Source organism: Acomys minous, assembly GCF_964271855.1.
Source record: "Acomys minous genome assembly, chromosome: 17".
Classification (NCBI taxonomy): Eukaryota; Metazoa; Chordata; class Mammalia; order Rodentia; family Muridae; genus Acomys; species Acomys minous.
The window spans coordinates 7,294,606-7,322,580 of record NC_140500.1 but is presented as its reverse complement, the minus strand read 5'-3'; the positions used below and the strand labels follow the sequence as shown (position 1 = coordinate 7,322,580).

Here is a 27,975-nt window from a genome sequence, read left to right as displayed (position 1 = left end):
TGAATCATCACTCCAACCCTTCAAATAACACTTTTGATGTTTAGGAACAACTTGAAAGTGTTAAGCAGGCGTTACCTTAATGCAGAACAGCTAATTTTGTGACTGATTTTTTAAATAAACATTATATAGTCTTGTCAGTTGGAATACAGAGACCTGGCCAAGGTGTAAGCATGCCTGATAATAAATACCAGTAACTATTTATCTTAAAGATGGTAATGCGAGATATTTGCCAAGCAGAAACATATCCGAGGGACACACAAGAGGAAAGACAAACTTGCCCCTGGAAATGAGAGATTTCTTCAATAACATTCTTTTCCTCTGGCAAATAACATCTTTGGACATAGTTACAGCATTACACATCAAATAACAAACACCTATAAGGAGTTCTATATATTCTACTCCAAAAGGGAAAACACATAAATTCTAAGGAAGTGAAGAGGTTAGTTTAGTATCATGAAAAAAAAATCACTCTTACTCTAGTACATTTTTGTTTTTGAGGCAGGATCTCAGGTGGCCCGAGGTGGCCTTAAACTCAGTACGTAGCAGAGAGTGGCCCTTAGCTACTGATCTTCCTGCCTCTATCTCCCAAGTCCTGGGATTGTGAGCCTATATCACCATGCCTGTTGCTTTTTATATTTTAAAAGAACTTTATTTATTTTAATTTTATGTGTCTGGGTGTTGTGCCTGCATTTACTTCTGTGCACCAAGTGCATGCCTGGTGCTTTCAGAGGCTAGAAGACTGTATTGAATTCTCTGGAACTAGGGTCAAATTTAAATAAGAAATGATTTTTCTTTAGTCTGTTTTGTAACACTTTACCTTAAAACTCAAACAGGGTGGGGGGGGGGGGTTGAGGCTGTGCAGAGACAGTCTGATCATATTTGTGTCTCTGTTCTGTTCTGTCATAAACATAACAACAGGTATATTGCATGTGTGCCTGTGCCCAGGCCCCACTCAATGAGTGTCACAGGGGTTCCTGGGTATTGATTTGAACTGTTTCAAAAGAAAGTGTAGGACTAATCCTGGGATTCCGCATGGCATTGCATCTTCCTGTGAAGAATTTCAAGGTTCCTCACACGCTCACAGAAAAGAAGCTTATGAGCTTGCTTCAGCCCACTCCAAACCAGCAAGGTTTTGAATATACTTAAGAGTCCAGTAAAGAACTTATGATTTCTAGAGTCCCAAGGAGGTGATTTCAAAATCGGCTGACAAAGGCTCCAATTATAAACAGGCGGCTGAGCTAACTGCAGGCCAACTGGCATTTGAGATTGGTCACGGGTTCCCAGCACTAAAACAAATGCAGAGGCCAGTCAACACTGGGAAAATGGTTGTTTGGGTTCCCAGAACTAGTACCCAGTGGGAAAAAAAAATCTGGCCATTTCTGTTGACCCACCACCTCTGTAGGACCTGCAGATCAGCCCAGCACGTCATTTTGGAGAACTGAGCTTTTAGGAGCACATTCTGTTTGGCCTGTGGGAAGCTGGCCTGGGGCCCTGAAAGCGTGCTGGGCTTTATCAAACTGGCAAGTGCCTTTTCACCAAGAGGGATAAAGGTGGAGGGCTACAAGAAATTCACAGACGTTATTATCCACTTCCGCCTCAGCAGGATTTACTCACAGCATTGTACAGTGTGGGTTTTGAGGGAGAACCCTTTTATCTTTCTCAAATCAACCCTCAAAGTCCTTTTAATGTTTGGCAAGCTCCTTATTTCAGAGGCATGATATGTTGTGAGTTATACACTGCTTTTTATTTCGACTCCTAGTGCAAAGTCAAGTTTCAATTAATTAAGACCGCAACCATGGAAGGGATAGCCATTAAATGGAAAAAAAAAATGAAAATAAGGACCAAAAATAGCAGACTCTGGCCATTTATCAATTTTATTGTTTGAAGTAGCTGCTCTTCCAGAGTCCTGCCTAATTTGGAAGCACGGCCTCGGAACTGCAGTCAGTGATCTATGTAAGTCATCCCGAAGGCAGAACAATGAGAGAAAAAAGAATGAGAGTAGGTAAGGTCAGAGAGTCTGAGCTCTAAAGTCCAACAGCTTATGGAACAATTACTGACAGCCTGGTCCAGGAGGAGGACTGAAGTCCTGTTAGGCTCCCATCCCCCTACCTGGACCTTTTCCAGACAGCTCACCTGCACTCCTAATGCTGTCTGGCATTTAGTCCCTGGCAAGGCAATATAAACTGTTGCCTCCAACTAATATATTGAACATTAAACTCTAGGTTTCTCAGTAACGCGTGGGCCTTGTGGAAATTATTTCATTTTGAAATGTTCTACATTGCTGTTGATGGTAGACTGTGCCTTTAAGGACGCCCCTCCAATGTTCAAGCTTTCTTCGGTGTTAGAGCGTATAGACATTGTTTTCAAAGCTCATATACAAATGTGCCTAAAGCTGTCTGCGGGACACCCTGAGATGCTATAAGATGTATCAGGATTGCAAAAATGAGAATAAAATACAACTTCAAGGCTGCCTTGTTCACAAGATGGTGACACAGACAGCAGATGGTGACTCAGACAGCGTGGTGTGCTTGTCAACATATTCGGGTCTATGGTACAAATGGAAGAAGTGGGACATGGTCGTCATCAAGCTACACCTGCTTCTGAAGCCGGCCGTCACGGCAGATTATAACCAAGGCAAAGTTACTCTAGCTGTAAGTGTATTTAAGAGAAAATTAACTCTTTTCAAGTCTTTATATTTTCAAAGAATATGAGCTGAGGGTTTGTTTGTTTGTCTGTTTGTGGAGTTTTTTTCCTGGTAGATTAATTGCAAGCAAAGCAGCATATTCTGTTGGGTTGAGTACACCTATAGACACCCAGTGCATCTTCGTGGGAAGTGGTGGCCGCATTCATAGATATATTAAGTATACATGCAAGCTTTGAGCTATGTCACTGCAGTGGAAAGCTTCACTGCCAATTCACCAAGAACCTTTAAGGTACCACCATAACTATCACCACCACGTATAGAAATATGACCTACGCCAACCATCAGAGAAGACTACAAAGGTAAGTGGAGGTGGGTGCCTCAATGTTAAGCATGTGTGTGTGTGTGTGTGTGTGTGTGTGTGTGTGTGTGTGTGTGTGTGAGACATGGAATAAAAGCATTCTAAATGTCCAGTAAAAAGCCAACTATTCAATAAATTAGACGTTTTCCCCTAAAGAATTGACTGTGGAATGGCCAGTGCCTCCTCCTGCAGCAGGTGGGAACACATATAACAACCCAACCCACAGTCAGATATTATGCAGAGAATGAGGGAGGGACTTTGAACCACAGCCCCAAATGGAATGTCTCCATCAGATTCCTCCCATCGGAGCTCAAGGAACCCCAAGGAAAAGGAAGCAGAAAGAGTGTAAGAGCCAAAGGGGTCAGAGGGCACCAAGAAAACAAGACCCTCTAACTCAACACAGGAAAGGCTCGTTGAACTCAGAGAGACTGAGGCAACACGCACAGGGTCTGCACAGATCTGCCCCAGGCCCACTGTGTATGGACTGTGGCTTCCAGCTTAGTGTTTTTATGGAATTGCTGAGTGCCAACAAATGGGTTTTTGTTGCCGTCTCTTGGGCTTTTTTCCTTCTCTTGGTTTGTCTTGTCCAAATTCAATGTGATAGTTCTTGTTATTTTTTTTTTTAAATGAATGAATGAATGAATGGATGGATGAATGAATGAATAAAAACTAGCCACAATGTAAAGTTAGCAACTGAACTGCCACTTATAACTGCTAGAGAGGGAAATCTGTTCTTTCCAATAGAGTGACACTGTGTACATCAACCGCTGCAGGACAGGCCTCCTGTTCAGGTGTAGTTGCCCAGCATATAAAATGGGTTTTTTTGTGTGTGTGTGATTTTTATTTGGTTAAAGTTTGGTGCTTTTGGGGAGGGATGATTTATTTTTTCTTAGCTTGGAACGGGGGTGGGGGGGCGCTCTGTTGTATTGGATTTTTGTTTGTTTTTTTGAGAAAGAACCTAAAATTGGGTGGGTGGCGGGGGAAAGATCTGGAAGGACTTTTCGAGGATCAAAATATATTTAAATTTAAAATTGTTTTAAAGAATAAAAACATAAAAGAAAAAGAAAAATAAAGAGCCCAAATATATGACAATTTTATACAAAATAGAACACCTCATATGGCCACTCAGTTTCTAACAGTGGTAGACGTTTGGACATCCTTTTGACGGTTGCTTTTGTGCTTTTGCAAATTTACCGGCAGAGGTACCTACAATTCAATATGCATTGATAAGCAGAGAAGGCAGGATGGCTCCGTGCATACCTGATAATGGCTTTGACTGCAAATCTGACCACTGTGGACAGCAGGAAGAGTGGCGTGACAAGGATGTGGAAGAGAGACAGCGAGGCAAAGGCTTCAGCAGGTTTCAGGTTGTTTCCACTGGCATATGCATGTGTCACAAATGTCTACACATACCAAAAAAAAAACCAAAAAACAAAAAAACAAAAAAAAAAACGGTTTATTTAGAAAGTACTAGAGAAAGTGACACATGTGCTGACATTAAACTTGGTTAACTTAGCATACCCTACCATGCTGGCATGTCCATTGAAACCATGTAAAGGGAATCACTTTACTACAAATTCAACAAATACTAAATACTAGCCATCCGCAAAGGCATAATGGTTTGCGCATGATCCTAGCAGTAAACATGAGAGACAGCCAAGACAGCTTATTTATAGAATAGGAAAGTGACTTCTCTCAAGTTACTTGTAGGGAGAAATAAACTGGACAGAGAACTCAGAGTCCCCTATGCCCAGCCAGATATGTTCCAAGCAACCCAGACTCACTATGCTAAGCAAAGAGGGTGGTCTAGCATTTAAAAGTCTCTACTGTGCATCTGTATTAACCGCCAGCACTGTAGACCAATGAAGGCCTATTCACATTTGCAAAAACTACATGGCTGTGTTTGGCATGTTAGTGAGAAATAGAGTCACTTAACACTTCCTGGTTGCTAATATGAACTATTTTGTTATAAGAATGTATGAGAACCAGGTCACCATGATTAAGAAGGATACTTCCCAACTCCTGTTAGTTTTAATCCCAGAGGAACATGTGTCCACATCTGGGGATGGTTTTTATTTTCATAGCAAGAAGAGGTAATGATATCAAGTAGGGTAGACTCCAGGGACACCACTATTTATACTAAAACTAAGGATATCCCGTTACAGCAAAGAATTGTCCAAACCGAAGTAGCCATGGCGTCAGAGCTGAGTAATCCTGGACTAGAGCCATTGGATTAGCAACCACAGAGAAGGAAGTGGCGTGGGAAATAGCAGCCATGGCCACCCACACACTCTCTGTCAGAAGGCATTCGTGAACACTCATCTGCTTCTGTTTCTAAAAGCAAGAAAGAGCATCTTACTGCGAGAACAGCCGCGATGGGAATTGCTGCGTTCATGAAGACTGCGGGGAGAAAGGAAACGCGTCATTCCACTGAGCTGTGAAACCATTTCCCCCGTTTCAAGTAATCATCCGCAACTACTTTAACTCTCCATGAAGACAAGAATGGCAGGGCGCATAGGCGGCTTCTGTCTGGACTCCCCTGGTGCTCTCTCCTCACCTGTGGTCATACGAGCTCCCACATACACACTTTAGCCAGGAAGTACTTTTCCTCATTATAGAATTATAATTTTTCAACTAAATGTTCCAAGAAGCAGAACTCAAATAAAACAATCTTTTGATGATGCAAATTAGTAGAATATTAAATTGTGCATTTTAAGAGCATTTACAGATTATGCTTTCTTTGTTCTACTGAACTAATTTAACTTATGAAACCTTGGTTATTATGCAGATGAAAAATGAAGAAGTTGACATTATTTCATATTCCGAATGCAACAGAGTTAATTAGCTTTCATTTTTAGACCTTTCAGTTAATAAATAATTTTATATCTTCACCCTTACTTAAACCACAAATACAAAGCCAACACAGTGACAACCCAGAATTTTAGGCTAAAATCCTAGAGGGTTTAGCATAGTATGACTTTTCTTTTGTTTTTTGGTTTTTGTTGTTGTTGTTGTTGTTGTTGTTTTGTTTTGTTTTAAAGACTAGCTTATTTTTAATTCATATGTGTATGTGTGTGTGACTGAATGTATGCATGCGCATTATATGTGTGCAGCTGCCAGAAGAGACCGGAAGAGGGCACCAGATCATCTGGAGCTGCAGTTACAGATCATTGTGAGCCACCTGGTGTGGGTGCTGGGAACTGAACCCAGGTCCTCTGCAAAAGCAGCAAGTGCTTTTAGCTGCAGAGCCATCTCTCCAGACCCTTTTTTATTTTTGCTTTTGTTTCAGAGACATTGTTTCACTATGTAGCCCAGACTGGCTTCAACCTCAATGTAGCCCCCAGTGCCTTAGGTTCCCAAGAGCTGAGGCTATACTCCACCACATCACCAAAGATAATAGCGTTTGAGTCATAGTAAAACCAGATGGATATGTGACATTTGACTAAGCATGTGTGAATTATACTAACACAAGCCCATTACTCTAGAAAACACTGAGTTTGTACTTGGAGTACGTAATGATTGAGAATATACTAGGAGCATAGTTCTGTGCCAATAAAATTTGATGTCTTTAACTTGAAGATCTTTTTCCTCCTTAATATAATCTTCAGGAAAGTCTATCAGCAGTCCCCTCCAAAACAGGCAACAAAACCAAGAGTGAGTGCTTTAAAAAAGTTTAGAGACAGAATGGGCATTAGCAAGCTAGTCAAGTCTGCTTAAAAAAACGGTTCCCGTTTTACTGAGAACTAGCTTGCTCTTCTTGTTGTAAGTGATGAACATTTCAGCTGTGGCTACCCTGCCAGGCATCACTGCTGTTTTCATTACCAGGCAGAGCATCAGCTGTGCAAGGCTGGCAAGCTGGGTTCAACCCCTGGTACCCACATAAAGGTGAAAGGTGAGAACGCCACAAAGTTGTCCTCTGCCCTCCATACACCTGCCACGAATGTGCATGCCCACACACATCATCAAAATATAGTTTTAAAATGCTATGAAAAGTAGCAGAGGGTGTCAGTATGTAATGTATCACAGCCCAAATCAACTGGCAAAGCTTCAGATTCAGGTCTCCAGACTCCAGCCTCCCCCCTAGGCTAGTCTCTGTCTTTAGAGCATCACGGGGCTAGTGGAGACTGGGTAAAATATGCATGGACAATAACGGGTTTTCTCTGAGGACCTGTGCATTTCATTGCTCATAAGCCAAACTTAACCCTGTGCACACTGGTCACTCAGAGTGACGATGATGATGACTCACTGGAGAGTGATGTGTAGAGCGCAAAGGTTTTGAGGCTGGAGAGCTCCTTCATTCTAGTCTCTTCCACGCTCTTACAGAAAATGTGCTCCCAGGCATACAGCTTAAGGAGCTTGATGCCCTTCAGTATCTCGTTTGTCTTCTTCAGCCTCTCGGTGGAATAATCCTATTAGACAAAGGAAGAAACGGTAACACAAGATGTCGACAATTGCCTTGAAGAGGAAGGAGGACCCAGAGGGGCTCAGGCCTTCTGGAAGCCTCGGCTCTGACTAGCTCTGCCGTGAATCACATGAGAAAATGCCCAGGTGTAGCTCAGCTCACTGGAACTCAATCTCAACTTCATTCATTTTGATGTTTCAGGTCAGCGTCCAAGGCAATGGGTTCCACCTTGGCCTCGTCATACGTGTGTGCCGTTATACTGTGTTCATGTTTGTTCCCCCTCCTTACTGTCCTCCCCCACGTCCTCTCTCCCATCTTCCTGGATGCTGTTCCTCTCCCAAGAGATCCCACCTTCTGCCTTCTTACACCCTGTGTCCTGCTGCCCTCCCTATGCTCTCTCCTTTAAGACACCTTCCTCTCCTGAAATGATTCCCTTTCTAGTACTTCGACACACACACACACACACACACACACACACACACACACACACACACTCATGTGTATACAAATATGCACACACATGTACACAGATACATTACACACATACACCTGCACAAGCACATACATATACACATATAAACATTCACATATATATACACATGCCACTCACACATGCCCATGGACACATACACATACATGGACACACATGCGCGCACACAAATGCACACAGAACATGGAATACATCTTCATCTTGGGTCATCCACACCCAGGGACTACACACATAGTCTCTGAATCATCCCAGCTTTAGTATGGTGTGTTGCCAAAGTATGTCGCTTGCCAAAGCAAGAATTCTTCTTGGCTTTGAAAATAGAGATGTGATGAAGGAGGTCTATCTAGAAGCGCGCATGCCTCTATTTCTTCAGCTTCGCATTATTTCCTTGAGCAGCAGCTGCACGTGAGGCAAGTATGAGTGCTCACGTATGATGTTGGTGACGGCCCCTTTTGACTTCCGTCTCCACCTGACACCGCCACAGAAGAACAAGTATGAAGCGAAGGGCTGTGCTTTGCTTCTCCTTTGGGGCTGTGAGCGTCCAGTGTGGGATGACGTCACACTTTCCCTCATCCGTCTAGTAGCTGAGCCCCAGCCTACCTTCAGCATGTTTCTACGTTCTTCTTTGTACGTTCTTGTTTTAGGCTAAAAATCAGGGTGACTTCAGAGAAATTTGTAGTGGACTTAGGGTTCCCAACTTAATCATCTGGTTAGCTGCCTCCACCCCTCAATAGTACGCTACAACAGCCAGTAAGGTGCAAGAGGCCCCGCTGCCATCAAAACGGAGGGCAGAGTAGCTGAAAGGCAGACACAAAAAGGCAAGGTGGCCATCCAGCTGTGGTTTTTTTAAAAATCATTTTTATCTCTGTGGGACCTTGAATACCCATTGAAAGATTACTCATGAGCAACCAAATGAAATACAGATGTTTGAGGGTGCTCGTCTCCATTTCTGCTGCCTTCCATGTCTTTCTGCATTTGAATGCTACGGTAAAAACGGAGATGGCTCAGAGCGCGGTGAGGATAAACACAGACAAGGAGCCACCTCGCCTGGCAGCAGACAAACGCGTGGGGAAAAAACACTGCTTGCCACTTGCATAACATGCAACTTCCTTGTCGTAGTAGAAATGCCAATTCCAGGAGAAATACTGTGGGTGGGAGCACCCCCACACATGTCTGACTTACACACAGCCTCTCCCACGTTTAACCAAGCTTCATTTCTAAACCTACGTCAACAATTTTACTATTTGCAAAAGGCTCTTTGCAAGAAGCCAGTGCTTGGTCAAATACAGTGATTTCATAGTAAATTGAAGCCAGGAAGGGTTAACGCTTGGACTGTCTGTCCCTTGCTTGCCACAGTGAGCATGAGCACACTCAATGGACTTCACTGTCACCTATAGGCTTTAAGCAAAGGTTCACACCACTGGAGGAAATTTAACTTCAGATGGGTCAGACTTGACCCGTGACTCCTGCCTTGATTAATTTCTTCTTCGTCATAACTTACACCCAATGCTTAAGAGTAATTTTTGACAAGTTTCTTTTTCTTTTAAAAGACCCAGCCAGATGCGGCGGTGTACACCTCTAATCTCAGCATTAGAGAGGTTGAGGCAGGCAGATCTCTGTGAGTTCGAGGCCAGCTTGGTCTATATAGTGAATTCCAGAGTAACTAGAGATACATAGTAAAACCTGTCTCAAAACAAAACAAAAGGGGAGAAGATCCAAGCTTTACCACCTGTGAGTCTCACAGTGGGCGACGAAGACAGACACGCCTCTAGTTTCCGTTCTGCCTATAGAGTTTTTCTTATGCAACCATTTTGAAATAAGTATGGAAATCCTTCAGAAAGACTAAAGCTATATCTACCACATGACCTAGCTCCACCACCCCTGAGTACTTACCCAAAGGGAGCCACGTGAACACATCACAGAGACACCTGCACATCAATATCAATACAGCAAAAGTCACAGTAGCTGAGTTTTGGAACCAAGCAAGACGTTCCCCCAACAGGAGAGTGAATGAGGAAAGTGTGTGCATACACACAGTGGATTTCATTCCAGTGTGAAGAGCAAAATTATGTTTTTTACAGGACAATTGGAGATTATCATATTAAGTAAATTAGATCAGATTCAAAATAAAAATATCATGCCTTCTCTCACCTGTGAGTCCTATATTTTATATAGATACATAAATCCATCTATGTGTATATGCCATGAAATTAAATGTGAAACAAATGGGTTTAATGGGAGAGAAAGAAGGGGATATGAGCGATAAAGAGAGAATATATTCAACATACGCTAAATACTTGGATGAAATTTACTATGTAGAATGAATAGGCACCAATTTAAAAATATTTTTTCAGTAATAAAAGTACACATTCATTGCCCAAGAATATAAATAAAGCCAGGAAGGTACCACTTTGATCCCAGAACTCAGGAGGCAGAGGCAGGCAGAGCTCTGTCAGTTCAGGCCAGCCTGGTCTACAAAGCCAATTTCAGGCCAGCCCAGGCTTAAGGGTTACAGGTTTTGAGACCCCACCTTTGGGGGGTGGAGAGAGCGGGGATGAAGTGAAACCGGATGAAATACAATGACTTTGGGCTTATGTAGATGGAGATGGACTGACTTCTTATTTTATGAAAGTATGAACATCAGCAAGCAGTGCTGCTGCTCAGTTCCCTAGTGAAGCTTCCGGGATGGGACTTACCAGAGTGCTCTTCTGAGCCTCCGCCAGCTTCGTGGCGATGAAATACTGGATCGGTGCGAGGAGTACAATGACGGCAGCGCCCACCAGCGCACTGGACCCAAGTAAATTATACAGCAGGATCACCCCCATTATGATCTAGGGGGACACAAGGACAGGAGGGTGAGCAGGCCGCTGCCGCCAGCCGTGTGGGAAGATGCTCTTAGTGAGGATGAGCTGTCTCATAATTACCACGCTCAGTTTACTTGGGGGTCAACTCAGCTCTGACAGCTGGGTTTTGCTATGATTTCTTTGGGACAGGCAAGCGCTATGAATTTATTTTTAGTATGTCGATGTGTACAATTGGTGTCAGACCAGGCTATCTCATGAGGTTGCAGAGCAGCCTCAGAGTGTTTCTGGTCTTAAGATGCAGCTTTAAACTTAAAATAAATAAATAAATAAGACTTTAAAAGGTTGAAAGGGCTGCCAAGCACCATAAATTAAGGTCCTAGGTTCTCTTGGAATTGCACTAACTTTTCAAAGTTGCGGAAATAGATGCATTGTCAGCGTTGCATGTGAGCCTGGAAGGGCTGCTGGGGACCAAAGCTCCCTATTGCTGACTCCTAAAGCCAAGTAAGGTGAGAAAGATAGGCGAGCCAGACCTGTGAAGAAACCTGGGTGTGGTGATACACACCTGTAATCCCAACACTTTGAAGGCTTGAGCAGGAGGATGGCTGTGAGTTCAAGACCAGGTAAGACCGAATAGTCAAACAAGCAAACTTGAACAAGTACGAACCTCCTGAGTATAAAACACTCCCAGGCTACTTTATCATCTGATTTTTCTCTTTCTATCAAGTTTTTAATTTTTGCTTCTGTGACAGGCTTCAAACATGCTACCTAGCCAAGGATGGCTGAACTAGCCCAGGCTTGCCCCAGGCTTGCTGTCCATTATAATCAAACACTTGTATTTTATGAATTTGAACTTCCACTATAAACAAACTATAAGTAATACTTTCAAGAACTTGCATATTGTTTATGCACTTTAAATAAATTTAGTATACAGTGTAAATTTCATTATAAAGATAAAAAAAATTGAGATAATGAAAAATACCCAACATGACAACCCAGAAAAATAACTGAAAGTGTTTCTTTGGCCTTTTTTTTTTTACCTCCTTGGGATGAAAACCACATTTAAAAACCACACTTAACGGTCTACTTCATGCAATATACAGCTAAACAGAACTGCAGCCTGTCACGTCTGACCACCTTAAAACGCCTGATGTTCTGCTAGCCGTTGGCACCATGGATGGCTTGAAGCGACCACTATAGATCAGAAATGCTGTGGATGTTGGTCAGAGTGAAAGAGTCCAAGCCTGGCCGTGGATTTGGACAGGAATACTAACAACTGGTAGGTTACTAAGTGCCATGAAATGCAAGACCCCATCTCCAAATGCTTCGGACCCAGTGACTTATTTAAACTTGACTACTTCCACAACTATGTCCAGAAAAAAATGTGTGCTGTTCCCACTGTGCAGTTAAAGAGGTAACACTTGGAGGGGTCCAACTGCAGCTCACCCAAGGGGCACCATGGCCATTGGAGCTTGAAGCCCATAGCCTGCTTTTGAACCTTCTAACATTCCTTAATCTCATATTTCTTGTCTTAAAAAAAAAAGGGAGGCCTAAGGACACTGAAATATTCAAGCAGTATACCCTTCCCTGAGCACCGTGTCCAGAGCTCTGCTTGTTTTATTCCCCTGCTAATGAGCATCTCGTGTATATTGATCTACCTGAACAGGCATGGCCCACAGATTGGGACACAGGAACAGGAACCACATGAGCTGATTGGTTTCTATGGCAACCAAGTTGTTGATCTGTCCCAGGGTCATCTCGCCCATGGATAGGTTAGACGTGGATAGCCGAAGGATTTTATTGTATATCATGGCCTGGAAGGAAAGGGGAAGATGAATGCCAGCCACACACTTGCAAACACTATTTACTTCCATTGAAAGGGTAATTATTTTTTTTTTGAAAATTTACAAGTTTCTCTACTTTCTTAAACTAACCATGACCTTAAATATGAACTTGAGTTTGCTAGAGTGACAATCAAAACTTACACTCAACTTTAAGCATCATGCCCAAAAATAAACAGTCATAGGAACTGTAGATGCGAGATTTTTAAAGGATCTTTCTTAATGTGTTGTTTTGAAAGTCCCCATCTTTCTCTCATTATATAGAAGCTACAAACAAAAATGACAAAAGGAAAAGAAAAGAAAGGGACTATGATAAGAGGGGTGTCCAAAGGTGGGGGTAGAAAGGTGATTGAATATATGTGACCCAAAAACTGGAGGGAGGACTATTTACAGGGAGGAAGGGGGGGGGAGAGAGAGAGAGAGAGAGAGAGAGAGAGAGAGAGAGGGAGAAGTATAATGAAATGTACGGATGAAACTTTCACAAAAATTCTGTTATTTTATATGATAATTTTTTAAAAAGCAGATCCTAGAAACATATTGTTATAATATTAAAGTGAACACAGAGAGTGGGGGGTCTCTGAGTGGATAGTGTTCCAACTAGTACACGCTGTGTGGCATTTACAAGATGCAAGGTTTCCCATGTTCTACGTACCAGCAGGGCCCCACGGAGGTTGATGCCAGTCTCTATGGTCACATAGTAGGAAGCCTGCAAAAACGTCCTCTGAAGGACGAGGGCCAGGAAGAGCAGGACAGCCAGCACATAGGCGTTTTCCAGAAATTCCTTCGACGAGAGTTTCTCCGAATTCTTATCCCAAAGGGGAAAGATGAAGTAAATTAAAACCAGTCTTTCTATCTAGCGGATGTATAGTTTATGTTTATTAAGGGATATGTGATTTTCAATTTAAAACTCAATGTTCTTAAAACGCAGACATCTATCTTCCTTGAGTTGGGGGTCTCACAGTGGCCAGGAGCTCACCAGTCAGCTGGACTGGCTAGTGGGTAAGCCTCAGGGCCCTTCCTGTCTTCACTTCCCCAGTGCCGAGGACAGTCATAAATCACCCTGGTTTTCCTGCTAGTCAGTCAAGAATTTTACCGACTGATATACTTTTTTCCAGTTTCCATGTATCTTAATTCATATTAGGGAAACAATTTTTAAATTTATTTGTTTCACCCTGTGTCACATCCAGGGAGAAAATATGACTTGTGAAAAATTGTCTTAGTAGGAAAATGTCTGAGTCCATAGGGATGGGAAACATTGGTTTGGCTTTGTGCACAGCACTAGCAAGTGGTGACAGTCAGTGAAGGACATGGCAGTATTAAAATGGTTTTCATTTTTCTGCTGAAATTTAGTGTTGTGAAGGTGTATATAAAAGAAAAAAGTTTTTACTTTGTGATAGCTTCCTCCTCCTTTTTCTTCTTCTCTGCTTCTTCTTTTGTGGTAGATAAGTGAATAAAAGTGTAGTTGATGGTGAAGTGTAAGACCTCTGCTTTTTGTGGCCTCAGAGTGGCCACTCTAACCTAGCTCAGGTGCAGGCTGCTGGCCTGACTCTTTCACATGGTGCTGAAGGTGCAAACTTGGCTCCTCGTGTTTGGGTGGAAAGCCCTTTGCAGACAGGAGAATGGAGACAGAAAGTCCCTGGGGCTCACTAGCCCTCCAGTTCAGCCAAATTTCACTCCAAACTCAGTAAAACGTTTGTCTCAAAAATATTATGGCAGAGGAGTGATTGAGGAACACATCCAGTGACACACACACGTTCACATACAACAACACACACACACACACACACACACACTAAAACAGAAAAGAGAAACACGGAATATTAAAAACCACATTGCCCATATTATTGACACAGGCCTTTTAAGCAGTGACTTACTACCTGCTCATCCTATTTAAAGATGAATATAAAAATTAAGTAAAATATAACATAAATAAATAAAATATGAAAAAAATCAATAATTAATTATTGCACAAACTTCCTCGCACACAAAATGTGCTTATGAAACATTTATAAACTCCAAATCTTAGGAACGATTTTGTTAAACAGATAAATTCTCTGTCTGTCTGTCTGTCTGTCTGTCTCTCTCTCTCTCTCTCGTGTGTGTGTGTGTGTGTGTGTGTGTGTATGTGTGTGTGTGTGTGTGTGTGTAATTTCTTCTATATAAAAATTATTGGTTTTACTTTTAAAACATTAAATTTCTCTGTTGATAATCCCGATTTTAATTACCCATACTACTGCATTAACAAAAAGTGACAAGTACAAGGTAACCTTCCAGTATTGTGACCAGGGCATGCAAGATGCTTCAGAGAGTAAGGGCTTGCCACCAAGCCTGAGGACCTACTCTCCTGCCACAGGCTGTCCTCAGCTCTGCACGTGTTCGCCTTGGCATTCTTGTGTCCACAAATGTACACACTGCAGAAACGTGAATGAGAATGTTGCCCGTAGCCTCATCTGTTTGGCCCCAGTTGGTGGAACTGCTCAGAAAGGATTAGGAGGTGTGTCCTTCGTTGTTGGAGGAGCTCAGAGAGAGCACACTTGTAGGTTTCAAGAGCCCATCCCATGCCAAGTTAGCTCTCTCTCTGCCTCGTGCTTATGGATCAAGATGTAAGCTCTCAGCTACTGCTCCAGTGCCGGCCTGTCTGCTGCTACGATCCTCACCATGAGGTCATGGACTCACCCCCTGAAATGTCATACTCCAATAAACCCTTTCTTCTGCAAGCTTCCTTGGTCATGGCATCTTCGCAGCAATACAAAAATAACTAATACAAACACAAACTAAGTAATAAAGTTAAAAGTGATGTACTTACTCCCGTCATGTTACTCATCCCATTCTGGGTTTCATTCACACGCTGGACTATTCCCGAAATGCAGAGAGGACCAGCGAACCCCAGCAAGTCAGCCAAGTACCGGAATGTGCTGCTCAGCAGGATCGGTCTCCCAAAGGCTCTGTACATGGCCAGCCATATGGACGGGGTCCGATTTGGACGGTCGGCGACCTTTTTCTGAAACAAACAATAGGCTGTAGTAAAGCTTGGGAGCACCAGCTGACTCAGCAGCTGTGATGTGCTCTCTGAAGCCCCAAAGGTATGTTAGAGACGCAAACACAACTGTGGAGACATCAATGCAACATGGAAAACTCTGCAAATGGTAGCTACTGTACCCATCACAATAAAACAGATACAATGTAGTGTATAAGCTAGCCCTACATCTCTGTTTTTATCCGTTGTGAAGGGAGGACACGGGATTCTTTTTTTTTTTCCGAGACAGGGTTTCTCTGTGTAGCCTTGGCTTTCCTGGACTCGCTTTGTAGACCAGGCTGGCCTCGAACTCACAGGGATCCACCTGCCTCTGCCTCCTGAGTGCTGGGATTAAAGGCGTGCACCACCATGCGGGATTCTTAAGGATAAATTTATACCTAGTTCTCCTCATCTTGGGAAGCGTGTATTCCTCATGAATATAACCAAAGAAAAATTACATGAAAAACAAGACGATGAGGAACAAGGTATGGTGTTGTGAGGTTCCAATCACACGTGTCCTTTCAAAAGCACCGTGAATAGGACAGGCAGGATGGCTCGGCGAGTTAAGGTGCTTGTCACCAAGCCTCGTGACCTGAGATCAGTCCCCAGGGGCCATGTGGTAGAAAGAGGGAACCCACCCCTGCAAGTTGTCCTCTGATCTCCATATATGAGCCGTGGCATGCATATGTCCACACACATACAGACTGCGGTGATTTAAACAAAATGGCCCCATAGGCTCATATGTTTGAATATTTCATATTTATAAGAGGTTCCCAATCACACTACTAGAAGCCAAAATAAGTTATCAAACATGACTTATCTTCCACATTTTCTCAGATTCACAGAGAGTGGTCAGTTCATTTTCTAAAATTGTGTTTGAGAAAGGAAAAAAACGGATACACACATAAGGTAACCACTGACTCACAGATCAGCCGTTGCTTGTAAAGGCTTTAAGACCTGAACATCTATGGTGGCAAAGAAGCCAACTTAATGGAGTAAAAGGCGGGAGGGATGACTTAGTTGGTGAACTGCAAGCATGAAGACATGAGTTCAACCCTCAAAAACAAAAATGAAAAAAGCCAACCATGGTGACTCAGATTCTTAATAATAGGAAGGCATCTCTGGGGCTCGCTAGCCAGCCAGCCTCCCTCACAGGGAGTTCTCAGTGGGCCTTCCCTGCTGAGAGACCCTGCCTCAAAAAAAGGTGGCTGTCTCCTAGGGCAACCTGTGGCTAGCATCTGTTGTCCACGAGCATGCAAACACATGCACCTACACACACACAGACATATAGACACACACACAGTGGGACAGAGTTCATCTTTATATTCAGTTGCCCACTAAAGTCAATTACATCTTCATTTTCTCAGGTTTACTCACATGGCATGAGCATGGCAAGTTCCAACTGTTTGTTGAAAGCACACAGGAAACCTGAGGTAAGTTTACTCTATATTTTACATATTTGAAATCTTTACTTTGGCAGAGAAGTTTAAAGATTTTGATGGAATAATTTCCTCAATGAAAACCAGAAAAATGACTCAGGCCCATTGGTAGCAACCTTTTCCTGCCATAGCAATTTTAAAACACAAGAGTCTGATCCACAAGGGCATTTTCGACATTTCCCATAAGCACTAGATGACTTCCACTGGCATCTGCCAAAGCACTCTTTGACTGACTCAGCATGCATGGCTCAACTCCATCACTGTGAACACCAACATTTTAAAGATGGCTGTGACAAAACCACATCCAGGGCCATCTGGGAATGGTAACAGGGCAAATCTCAAGTTTCCAAAGATTGGAGTGAGGGGTAAATTGGGTTGAGAACATCACATACACATATGAACTTGTTTTTAAAAAAAAGGAAAAGGAAAAGGTGTTTTTAAAATGACATATCCAAAAATTCACTTTAACTTTTTAAAGCAATTATTAAACATGCAAAACAGTGCTAGAAACAGCCAGCTTTTGAAGATATCTATAATAATATATGAAATAGGAGTTGACACTCCTTTCATTTCTATAGGTTCCAAGCTTGAAGTATAGAACCCAATGTTTGCTGATAATTAATCTGATTTCTTAAAAGTGGTTATTAATGAACATATGCTATTTTTACCATCTTAGAAAAGTCATTCACAAGCTACTTGATTAGGATTAAATTTTGCTAGCTGCTAATATTCTTTAATAACAGGTTAGTTAGATGGGGCCACTCAACTTATTATGTTTTGTGTGCATGAGTGTTCTGCCTTCTGTATGTATGTGCACCATGTGTGTGCAGTGCCCTACTAAGTCAGAAGAAGGCATTGAATCTCCTGGGAATGGAGTTGACAGATGGTCGTGAGCCACCCTGTGGGCGCTTAGACTCAAACCCAGGACCTCTGGAAGAGCAGCAGGTACTTTTAACCACTGAGCCATTTCTCTGGCGCCTGAGCTTATTTTGAATGTGTGCTTGAGCACATATCCCAGAAAGAAAGAGCATGCCATGCCTTCACTGTCATTCCTTATGTGATTAGGGACAGTAATCACAGCATCGCTTTACTTTATTAGACCTTCCTCCTTTACTCGGTGCTGTAGTTAACATGAAGCCTAACCACTGCGTGAGAAAGGCAGAGAAAAGCTACTTTCCCTTGGACACAGATATTAGTTGAGCTTTGCACTTTTCATATTTAAAAAGTCTGTTCTCTGTGGCAACAGATGTGGAAGACAGATGCTGTTACCTTTTGCTCTTCATAGGCATCCTTCAGGCAAACGTAATTTGTCACAGCCCGCATCGCTATCGGCAACTTTCCAATCGCCTTCAGGTCAATAGGCTTCCTGTGAGCAGATATGATAAGCGTGTTCATCCACCAGTAGGTAGCTTTGGAAAGTAAGTTCACGAATGGCTGGAGGAACCTCACACCCAGGTCCTGAAGGTCTTCCGGAGGTTTCACCTTCTGAGGATTCATGAAGAAGACGTATCTCTGCAGTAGGGAGAATTCCACAGTGTGGCCATTAGCCTACTTCTCTCTCCACAGATTAAAAATAAAACCACAACTCTTTCTGCATTTTCACTTAAGGCAGCCAAAACTCATGTTTTAATTTATGGTTCTTTCCACTGCATTCTGAAATACCCTCTGCAATGTTTTTCTTAGATTAACCAGCTGGCTGCCAGAATTCCACACTGAAACTGCTTGGGGACAATGCTGAAAATGTATTTGTCTTTATCCTATGGCAGGGTTAAATTAATAAAGATTGTGATATCATTGAGATTTTAGCACCATAGTTGAGTCACGTGGTTTGAATGACATTTCCTGTCCATTGTCCACTTTGATTGTAGTGTATACCTTTCTACTCCTAAGTTATTTGATAAAAAATGAATATTGAAAAACCCGCCAGTAGTGTCTCGTACAGTGTAACAGATGCATAGAACAGAAAGTACAAAAGAATTGACAGTGTAGGCTTCCAGACTTAATTATAGTCCTAACTACAGTATTTTGAACATGTACTCAAAGTTAACACTATAGAAGCTTCACCAGAGAAATGAGCAGAGTAGATAAAATTCTCTTCTCTACAATGGCCAACTTCAAGATTCGTATCTTGATAAACCCAGATATGCCTTTAGCTAATCACGGATGAAGAAATCCATGGAGGAAGAAATCAATCACTACTTGGGAGAGCATAAACAGTTTAAGTTCACACAGACTCTGAGACATACATAGTGGTGTGGTGATTTGAGTGAGAAACACACACACACACACACACACACACACACACACACACACACACACACAGGCTCATAGCGTTGAGTTCTTGGTCCCCAGATGACAGGACTGCTTGGGAAGGATTAGGAGATGTGGCCTTGTTGGAGGTAGTGTGTCACTGAGAGTGCGCTTTGAGATTTCAAAAGACTGGTGCCATTCCAAATCTGCCTGTCTGTCTGTCTATCATCTGTCTGTCTGTCTGTCTGTCTATCTATCTATCCATCTATCTATCTATCTATTTATCTATCTCAGTCTCAATCTATCCCTATCCTTATCTCTATCTCCACCTCTACCTCTGCCTCTACCTCTATCTGCATCTCTAACCATCTCATGCTTGTATATCAAGATGTGAGCTCTCAATTGCTGTTCCAGAGCCATACCTGCCTGCCTGCTCCCATGCTCCCACCATGATGGTCATGGACTCTAACCCTCTGAAATTGCTGTTAACCCTAACAAACTTTTTTTTTCTTTAACTTGCCTTGGTCACAGTGTTTTATCAGAGCAGTAGAAAAGCAACTAAGACAAATGCCCTGCAATACAATGGCTGTTTTTTTAAAAAGATTTTTTTATGTATATGAGTGCTTTATCTGCATATACACCTATATACCAGAGGAGGGCATCAGATCATAGTATAGGTGGTTGTAAGCCACCATGTGGTTGCTGGGAATATGAACTCAGGACCCCTGGAAGAACAGCCAGTGCTCTTAAATGCTGAGCCATCACTCCAGCCCCACCTCAATGGCTATTTTAATTCTATGTTTACACACAGAGACCACATATCCTTTTCCATCCCTCTTATTACATGCTACTTATTCCTAACTGGCTATAATCGCTAATGCTGAGGTCTTAAGAAGTGGTCATTACACAAATGCGATCGGTACTCACTCTGACACGGATGACATTGATTTCCACAGCCATCAGCAGCCCATTCAGGATGACCATCACTCCTGTGATGCAGAAGCGCAGATCCGACACTCCCCACCCCATCTGCCAGTATTTGACCAACTTTATGGTCTTTGTAATGAAAGCCATTACCCAGTACAGGAACAAAGCTGCAGGAAATGAGAGGGAATACGAACCATCACTAACATTTTAACACAAACATATTTAAGTATCTTATTTGCAAGAAACTTCTTAAGTAAGAAACAGCATATATGCTTAAGTGTGTGTCATGGGTTTTAAGTTGAAAGTGTGATATAGGATGAGAAATATGGGTCAAGCTTCAGTCTCCTGCATGTGGACATCCAGCTTCCCTCAGCTCCCGTTGCTGAAGAGACCGCCTTCCTTTCAGTGTACGTTTCTGTGCCTTTGTGCAGAGTTGTTTGCCTCTAAGAGAACGGTGTTACTTCTTGACATCCTCTTTCAGTGATCTGTCTCTTCTGATACCAATGCCACACTGTTTTGATTACTAGAGCTTTGTGGCATCTTTTGGGAAGTCATGTGATTTCCCTTTGCCTTGTTTTTTTCTCCTTAACACTTACTCCGTTAGTTGATGTCTCTTAGGCGGATCTGAAGACGATGACATTAGAGATTTGATGCGGGGTGGGGTGGGGTTTCACTGAATCTATAAATTGTTTTGGAGCATGTCCACAGTTTGATCATATTAGTTCTTCTGTCCCATGGAGGTATGAAAGTATGTTAGAAATATTGAAGGTTTCCGCTCTGGTTATGTGCGACTGGTGGGAAGCAAAAGAGACCTAAGTGTGACTCCTCACCTTCGGAATTGATATGATTCTGTGGGACTCTGAGGTGCCTCCATTATGTGAAGAGTTAACAAGCAGGCATCTGTGTGATGTGTTTGTTAAGTTGGTTCATTTTAGTTCTCAGTGTATGTGGATCACTGTTCGCACGGAGTCATCGCAGGATCTACACAGCTGTGTAGCTGGGCTTTTGCTGTACAGTTAACCTTCTAGAAGGGGCTCTTCTCAAATGAGTAGGTTTAAATAGCACAGCCCTCTGCAGGACACAGAGAAGACCGATGACCCTACCGGGTGGCCTAGTCCTCGACTGGTCACGTAAGGAGGGGCGACTCTTTGTTCCTCCCCACCACAGCCGGCGCGGTACCAGGAATGTGAGTTAGAAGCAAAGAGATCCCTACCCCTCCGTGGACAAGATTGCAGTCCACCCCGTGCTTGGGTCATCACAGATGAATACAGGGTAAGAGCGTGGAACAGAACACACCATACAACCAATGTGGGCAACATTAGAGCCCAGGTGGGTGAAGGTTCCCTCTCTTCCTCACTGAAGCAGAGATAAGCATCAGCAACAGAACTCAACATATAGGTCAACAAACAAGGTCAGATTCAGGGGGAAATTAACAGACAAAATGCCTAAAGAGATCTGCCCTAAAAACACAGGCTGAAAATAAGTGATGGAGAAGACGTAGCACAAAAGCTGGAGAAGTAAGGTCCTGGAGCAGCACGCTAACTTCAAGCCAAGTAGACCTCATGATGGAACATTAGCTGGAAGGAAATGGTTCTAATAATAACAAAGGGTCTCTTTTTTTCAACAATTGAATTATGGATGGCCCAATGAAAACCTGAAGAGCTAGACGCTATCAAGCATCTCACACTATTTGATGTTTGTGAAAGTATTCGATATTTGGCATTATTAAAGCCACTCATCACCTTCAGATTACACATTCACATTAGCTGACCATGGAGCTGGTATTTAGGAAACAATGCACAATAAAGAAAAAACCAGGAATGAGATATGACTCAGCAGTCAAGGCAATTATTGCACAAGCAGCCAGCGTGAGGACTGAGGTTCAGATTCCCAGAACCATGTGAGTGTTGAGAGGTCTTGGTGAGCCTTCTGTAATCCCAAGACCCAGAAGGCAGAGACGGGGGACCCCTGGAACAATCTGGCTACTCAAAGTGGCTGTATGGGTGAACTCCTGGTTCACATGAAAGACTGTATCTCAGGAAAGAAGCCAGAAGAGCAAAGAGGATGACTCCTAACTTCCACCTGAGGTGACCACACATATGTGCACATTTATATCTGCACCTGTACACACTTGTGCCCACACGTATATGACCATGCATTCACACATGTATACCATGCAGACATGCACATGAAAAAGGAAGGAAACAAACAGCAGAAATAATAGAGTATGACTGTATTCAGATTACAATGTAATTAAGCTTTTTTTTTTAAGTAAAGCTAGGTTTGGTGGTACACAACTGTAATCCCAGACCTTGGGAGATTCAGAAAAGAGTAGCAGAAATTTGAGGTCAAGCAGGACTACATGTTGAGACCCTACCTCAAACACAAAGGGAGAAAGTCAAGAATGAGGCTGGAGAGGTGGTTCAGTGGTTAGAACACTGGCTGCTCTTCCAGAGGACTCAGGTTCAATTTCTAGAACCCACATAGTAGCTCACCAGCATCTACAGTTCCAGCTCCAGAAGGTCTAGTATCCTGTCAGGTACACACATGGTACACACCATGTGCCAGCAAAATACCCACACACATAAAATAAAAGCAATAAAATTAAATTTTAAAACAAAAGTGTCACATTTTAAAAAAGTAAAGAACAACATCTGTCACCTCTGCATTGCTGCTCAGTGGGTGGCAGCGACTTGGCGTCTTAAAACGGGCCCCCACATGTGTCGTCTCACGGTTTCCACAGGTCGCCTGGATTCTCTCACCACTCAGCAAGCCGAGTGGTGACAAGGTCTGCAAGGTCAGAAGCAGACCAACTGACTTTGAACTTCTGTCCTTGCCGTTCTTTGTTGGACCCTCCTTGACCTCAGGAGAATATGACAGACTAGGGACAATGAGCGCAGAGAGGGCACAGTCACCTCTGGGATCCTCTGCTCAATTGGCCACCTAGATGTCCCCAAGTGCTTAGAAATTAAGCCAAGCATTGTCCAATAACCCATGGGAAAGAAGAGTCCTTATACACACTAGAAAATATTCCAAATGAATTATAACAAAAGTTCTACTACTTTAGGTAAAAAGTAAGAAAACTAAATTTAGAAAAAAGATTATAGTTTTCAATGTTTCATTTTTGGGAAGGTCCCAAAGCAACGTTTCTCCCTTAGAAATAAGAAGAAAGAAAGAGGGGGGGGGACAGAGAACAACATCTAAAGAAGGGAAACAGTGCAGTGAGTGTGGGAAAGGATAGGACTCAAAACGAACATCTGATGTACTGAGCGCGCCCGAGGCCGTGAGGAAGGTGAGGCTCTGAAAGGACCACAGCGGACTGGTGGCTCTCTAGCCAGTGTAGCGAACGGGGAGAATTAAACAAGCTGCGCTGGGAATGGAGGCAGCTCTGTCTCCACACCTGTGAGGAGGCTAACCAGGGGCAACTCCATATGATGTCCTACCCAAAACTTAGATCCAAGGGAGTTGCTTGAACCCGTAGCTGTGTGTCCGAAATAAAAAGGACCTTGCACTCTGATAGCATCTTATACACAGTTGATTTTAATGAATCATGCGTGGTTCCTTAAACAAAAATTGAAACTATTAGTGCATCATATAAAGCACAAGACAGTAAAGGTTTCTTAAGACACAGACAGCAATAATAATATAAAATTGTTAGATAAATTATACCACATCAAAGTTAAAAATTGATGTGTAACAAGAGACCCAGTTAAAGAAACGAGTTTGAATGCTCCAAACTTGAATCTTGCAGAATACCTCTATAGCTCAAAGATAAAGCACAACTTGCTGAAAGTAGAACAAAAAACATCCATAGCCGCTTTTAAAAGATAACAAGGACACCAACTGGGGACCTTACAAAGATACCAGGCAATAATCTCATCAAATGACACTCTGCACCAGGAGCCAACAGGAAGGTGCACACTCAAGCCACGGCAAGTTTTTGGTGGGCACTCACCAGCAGAGCTTCATTAGGTGGACCAAGCTCCCCACGGCTGTGTCCATGTGGAGCTGAAGGTGTCACAGACTGTTAGTGACAATATAACATGGCTCAGCTACTTTGAGGCGACATCTGTTAGTTTCTTTCTGATATAAACATATTTCTCTGCCTGTCCTCTGACCCAACAATTTCTCTCTGAGGATTTTACCCTGAAACAATAATGAACTCAGGTAGTCACAAAATGTGTCACAACAGCCTTTTGCTTTCATGATAGGCCAACTCTAGACACAGTCTATGTATGCAACAACAACACAGGGAAAAGATGGTATGTTTTTACAGAAGAATATTATCCAACAACTGCTTCCAAGAACAAAACGCTGACCAAAGAGCACTATCAACAAGCCCCGCAGAATCGTGCTGAGAGAGAGCAGTCTGACTTAAGAGTTTACACTATTTGACTCAATCCGAGTGAACCTGGAGGACAAGTCAGCCTCCACACAGTGCGGGAAACTAGGATCGATGCTTTCTCTGTGCAGATGGAAGGGAAGTCTGAGAGGAACAGAGAATAAGTACACGGCTGATGGCCATGCTGTGGTGGGATGACCTGCACACATACAACAACTCAAGACCTCTTGACTTAGAGAGAGAGAGAGAGAGAGAGAGAGAGAGAGAGAGAGAGAGAGAGAGAGAGAGAGAAAGGACATCCATAAACACTCACCTTGAATACCAACATCCTCTTGGCAATGAAACTCTATTCTGTTTTATTTCTTCTTTATATATTTCTATTCTTAACCCACATATATCCATATACATATATATGGATGAAGAATAGAAAAAGAAATATTTGTGCTAAAACAAACATAATAAAACCTAAGTTGAAGAATTTAGGTAATGGGTAAATGAGTGTTTGTATAATTCTTTCAATTTTCTACAAGTTTGGAAGTTTTCATCATAAATTTGTAATTGGCACACAATCACAAGATCATGATTTTATTTTTTTCTGGGATCAAGTCTTTCTCTTAAAGCAATGAGGAAGTAACCCTATCTTTCAATTCTGTCAGTCTTTCATCTTAGAAATAAAGTAATGCCCTGCCTTGTACCTACATAGCAACTGTGCTCCAATTCTTACTTTGTGTCATTAACTTTATTGCTAAATCTTAAATTTTCTTCCCATTTTCATCCTGTAACCTAATTATACACTTTAAGCTTTTTCTTCTTTGTCACCAATTAGAAATTTCATTCTCTCTAACACATTCATTTTTCCTATAATTATGACTGGCCACCCTTTTTACTAGGAAGCCTTTGCGCTAATCCAGGGTTTAACATGGTCTTTATGTTGATTAGATTGCCTTTCCCACGGCCGTGTGTAAGACAACACAGAATTAAGTAATCAGTTGTTTCGTGCACCCATCCTGAGCATCAACAGCCTCGTGACAATAAAACACTACCCTGTTTTAATTTCTTCTTATAATTTCTGGTCATCAGTCAACAGCATCAGTCAACATCGATCACATGACATCCATGGGCCTTGAGCAAGTCTAAGCTTTCATTCCTACTAGCACATGATTGTGGTTATAACATTAGCAAGGTCACAGGAACCTGAAGTTTACCCGGGGCCCACGATCCATGGCTTCTCCTCAGCTGTGTCTTCATGGCAATGTACACATGAAGTAGAACCGTGAGCCAAAGTTCTGAACACAGCCCCACTGGGAAGAGTTCCGTCATGTCAGCATAAGACATCAATAAAGCCAAGAGTGTTTAACGTCTAGTTTCTAGTGGTCAAAGGAGCCAAAAGGCTAACTAGCCAGCCTTAGCCCCGGTGCAGGTGGGAGGGGCCGAGCGTGGAGAAGCCGTCCCTCCAGACTGCATACCCTTCAGCACACTGCAATGCTCACTCTGCTGCAAGACTTCAGAGGGCTCGACAGCAGCTCGACAGCAGCGGCAGCCTACGGCTTCAGCAGAGGGTGCAAGGGGCCTTTGGACGTGGTCTCAAAACTCCAAGGCAAAGGGAGACCTGAGCTACGTAAGATGACATGTTCACAGGGCCACCGTGTGCCAGAGCTCTGCTGTCCCCAAGGCCAGCACATTCCTCCACAGCTTAGAGCACCTTAATGTATCTCCGACCCCACATTGACTGGGAGGCTACTAAGAATTAAATTTTTTTCCCATGCTTCCCACTCTCAACCTTTTCAGTGTATATTTATTTATTATGTGGAATTAAAACCAAATGGTTCTTTTGGGGAGTATGGCCAGAGAACCTATGAGAATATTTACCTAAAAGTAATTTAGGGAAGTTTGACGTTTCAATGTTATGGTAGTACACGATGGACGTTGTAGTGGCAACGAATCCCATCACGGCCGGCATGAAAAGGTGCAGGTGTCTGGACGCCCGCCGCCTAGACGGGAGAGAGCAAAACAGTGTTGGTGTCTGAAGCAAAGGCCTCCAAAGAGCTCTGCGTTGCGCTTGCAATCTTCTCCTGAGAACTTACTCAACTGGGTTTAGACACCAGACTGCAATAGTAGCTGCTTAGAGAACTCGTGAGCAAGCACATCGTACCTGTGTGACATAATTGTGCTGGACACACTTATCATAACATAAAGCATGGAGCAAACACAGTGAAACAGTATCTTCAAGTGCATAAAACAAAACAAGCATATACCCACCATTGTGTGTGTGTGTGTGTGTGTGTGTGTAAACATATAAATTATGCATCAAGGCAGAGCTGGCTGAAATGATTGGATGATCAAAGCTAAATGATGAACTGAAGGAGTGAATAATTGGAGAATGGGGAAAAGGACATATTTGAGGAAGTAATTTCAGAAGTGTGATTGACAGTGGAGACTATTACATAAAAGTGCAGCTGGACACCACGTCAAGCAAAATAAGAGCCAGGAAGACAAATACGCTTGCTCCCATTGGTGACCCTCCTATTCTTTATAGATAGATAACACCATCACTCGTGTGTATTTATATGTCCTGGAAGCAGCAAGAGGTTAGGGGGAGGGGAGAGGAGCAGAGAGAGAAGACACAGGGAGACTACAGGGCAGGCAGGGACCAAACAAGAAGGACAGAGCACATGGCGCAGTGTCTGTATGAAAGCCAATACCGGGGGCAAAGAATATATGCCAATAAAAAGAAAATAAAATCACTGTCCTGGTCTATAAAATGATAGTCAGGGCACAGCGTGTGGAGATATTCAGAAGTCTGAAGCCACATAGCACATGTAAAATCCTAGTCAGAAAGCTTTGAATGTGTTATATCCCAAAAGGCTTTTCACACCATGCAAAGGGCAGGATCTCTAAAGAAAACTGAAGACCTTAATAGTTAGTGCTTGGTCAGGTCTGCATTTTAGACAGATGCTTCCATACTGTAGGGACAGTGGTACTGGTAAGTGTTCTGGGGGTTGCCGGGGAGGGAGGAAGTGGAGAACGAGAGAGAGACAGTTAGGAGATGGCCCACAAGGAGCAGGTGACACGATGAAGGTCTCAGTCAAATCTTACATCAATGGCAGGAGGGACACACGCGTTTGGAAAAGGTCAGTTGCTAGACTGGCCAAGGGTTGACCAGCACTGATGTATGAAGGCGACGGCGGCCTGTGTAGGATTACACCAGGTCATGGCGGCCTCTAACACAAGACTGTGTCTTGTGTGTTCATTGGGTTTATCGTAGAAGCAGTTTCCAGAGTAGGTCAGAGAGAAAAAGGAAGCGAAGGAAATGTCTAAGAGGCCCATGGCAAGATGGCATTTTGAGAAAAAGTAAGACAACTACAGCTAAAGAGTGGTATCGAGTGCACAAGAGCAGGATTGCAGTGGTCCCATTTGTCTGTTTTTCAGACAAACTCCTGATACCATCACCGCTATGAACAAGTG

The 27,975-nt window shown here is 42.9% G+C and overlaps 2 protein-coding genes across 12 annotated transcripts in view; both read right to left on the bottom strand.

The window, feature by feature from the left end:
• Positions 1-27,975, bottom strand: part of ABCC9 (ATP binding cassette subfamily C member 9) — a 132,153-nt gene that overhangs the window by 70,875 nt on the left and 33,303 nt on the right. For all 11 annotated transcript variants that reach the window (XM_084765330.1, XM_084765333.1, XM_084765332.1 and 8 more), the window contains 10 exons: positions 26,380-26,501; positions 20,169-20,335; positions 18,261-18,503; positions 15,343-15,537; positions 13,189-13,341; positions 12,354-12,509; positions 10,591-10,725; positions 7,249-7,411; positions 5,362-5,402; positions 4,263-4,405 (listed from right to left, as the gene is read on the bottom strand). In XM_084765330.1, coding sequence (XP_084621456.1) covers positions 4,263-4,405; positions 5,362-5,402; positions 7,249-7,411; positions 10,591-10,725; positions 12,354-12,509; positions 13,189-13,341; positions 15,343-15,537; positions 18,261-18,503; positions 20,169-20,335; positions 26,380-26,501 — 1,518 coding nt within the window. The remainder of the gene's footprint in view (positions 1-4,262; positions 4,406-5,361; positions 5,403-7,248; positions 7,412-10,590; positions 10,726-12,353; positions 12,510-13,188; positions 13,342-15,342; positions 15,538-18,260; positions 18,504-20,168; positions 20,336-26,379; positions 26,502-27,975) is intronic.
• LDHB (lactate dehydrogenase B) overlaps positions 1-27,975 on the bottom strand; it is a 209,711-nt gene that overhangs the window by 179,548 nt on the left and 2,188 nt on the right. The gene's annotated exons all lie outside the window — the stretch shown is intronic.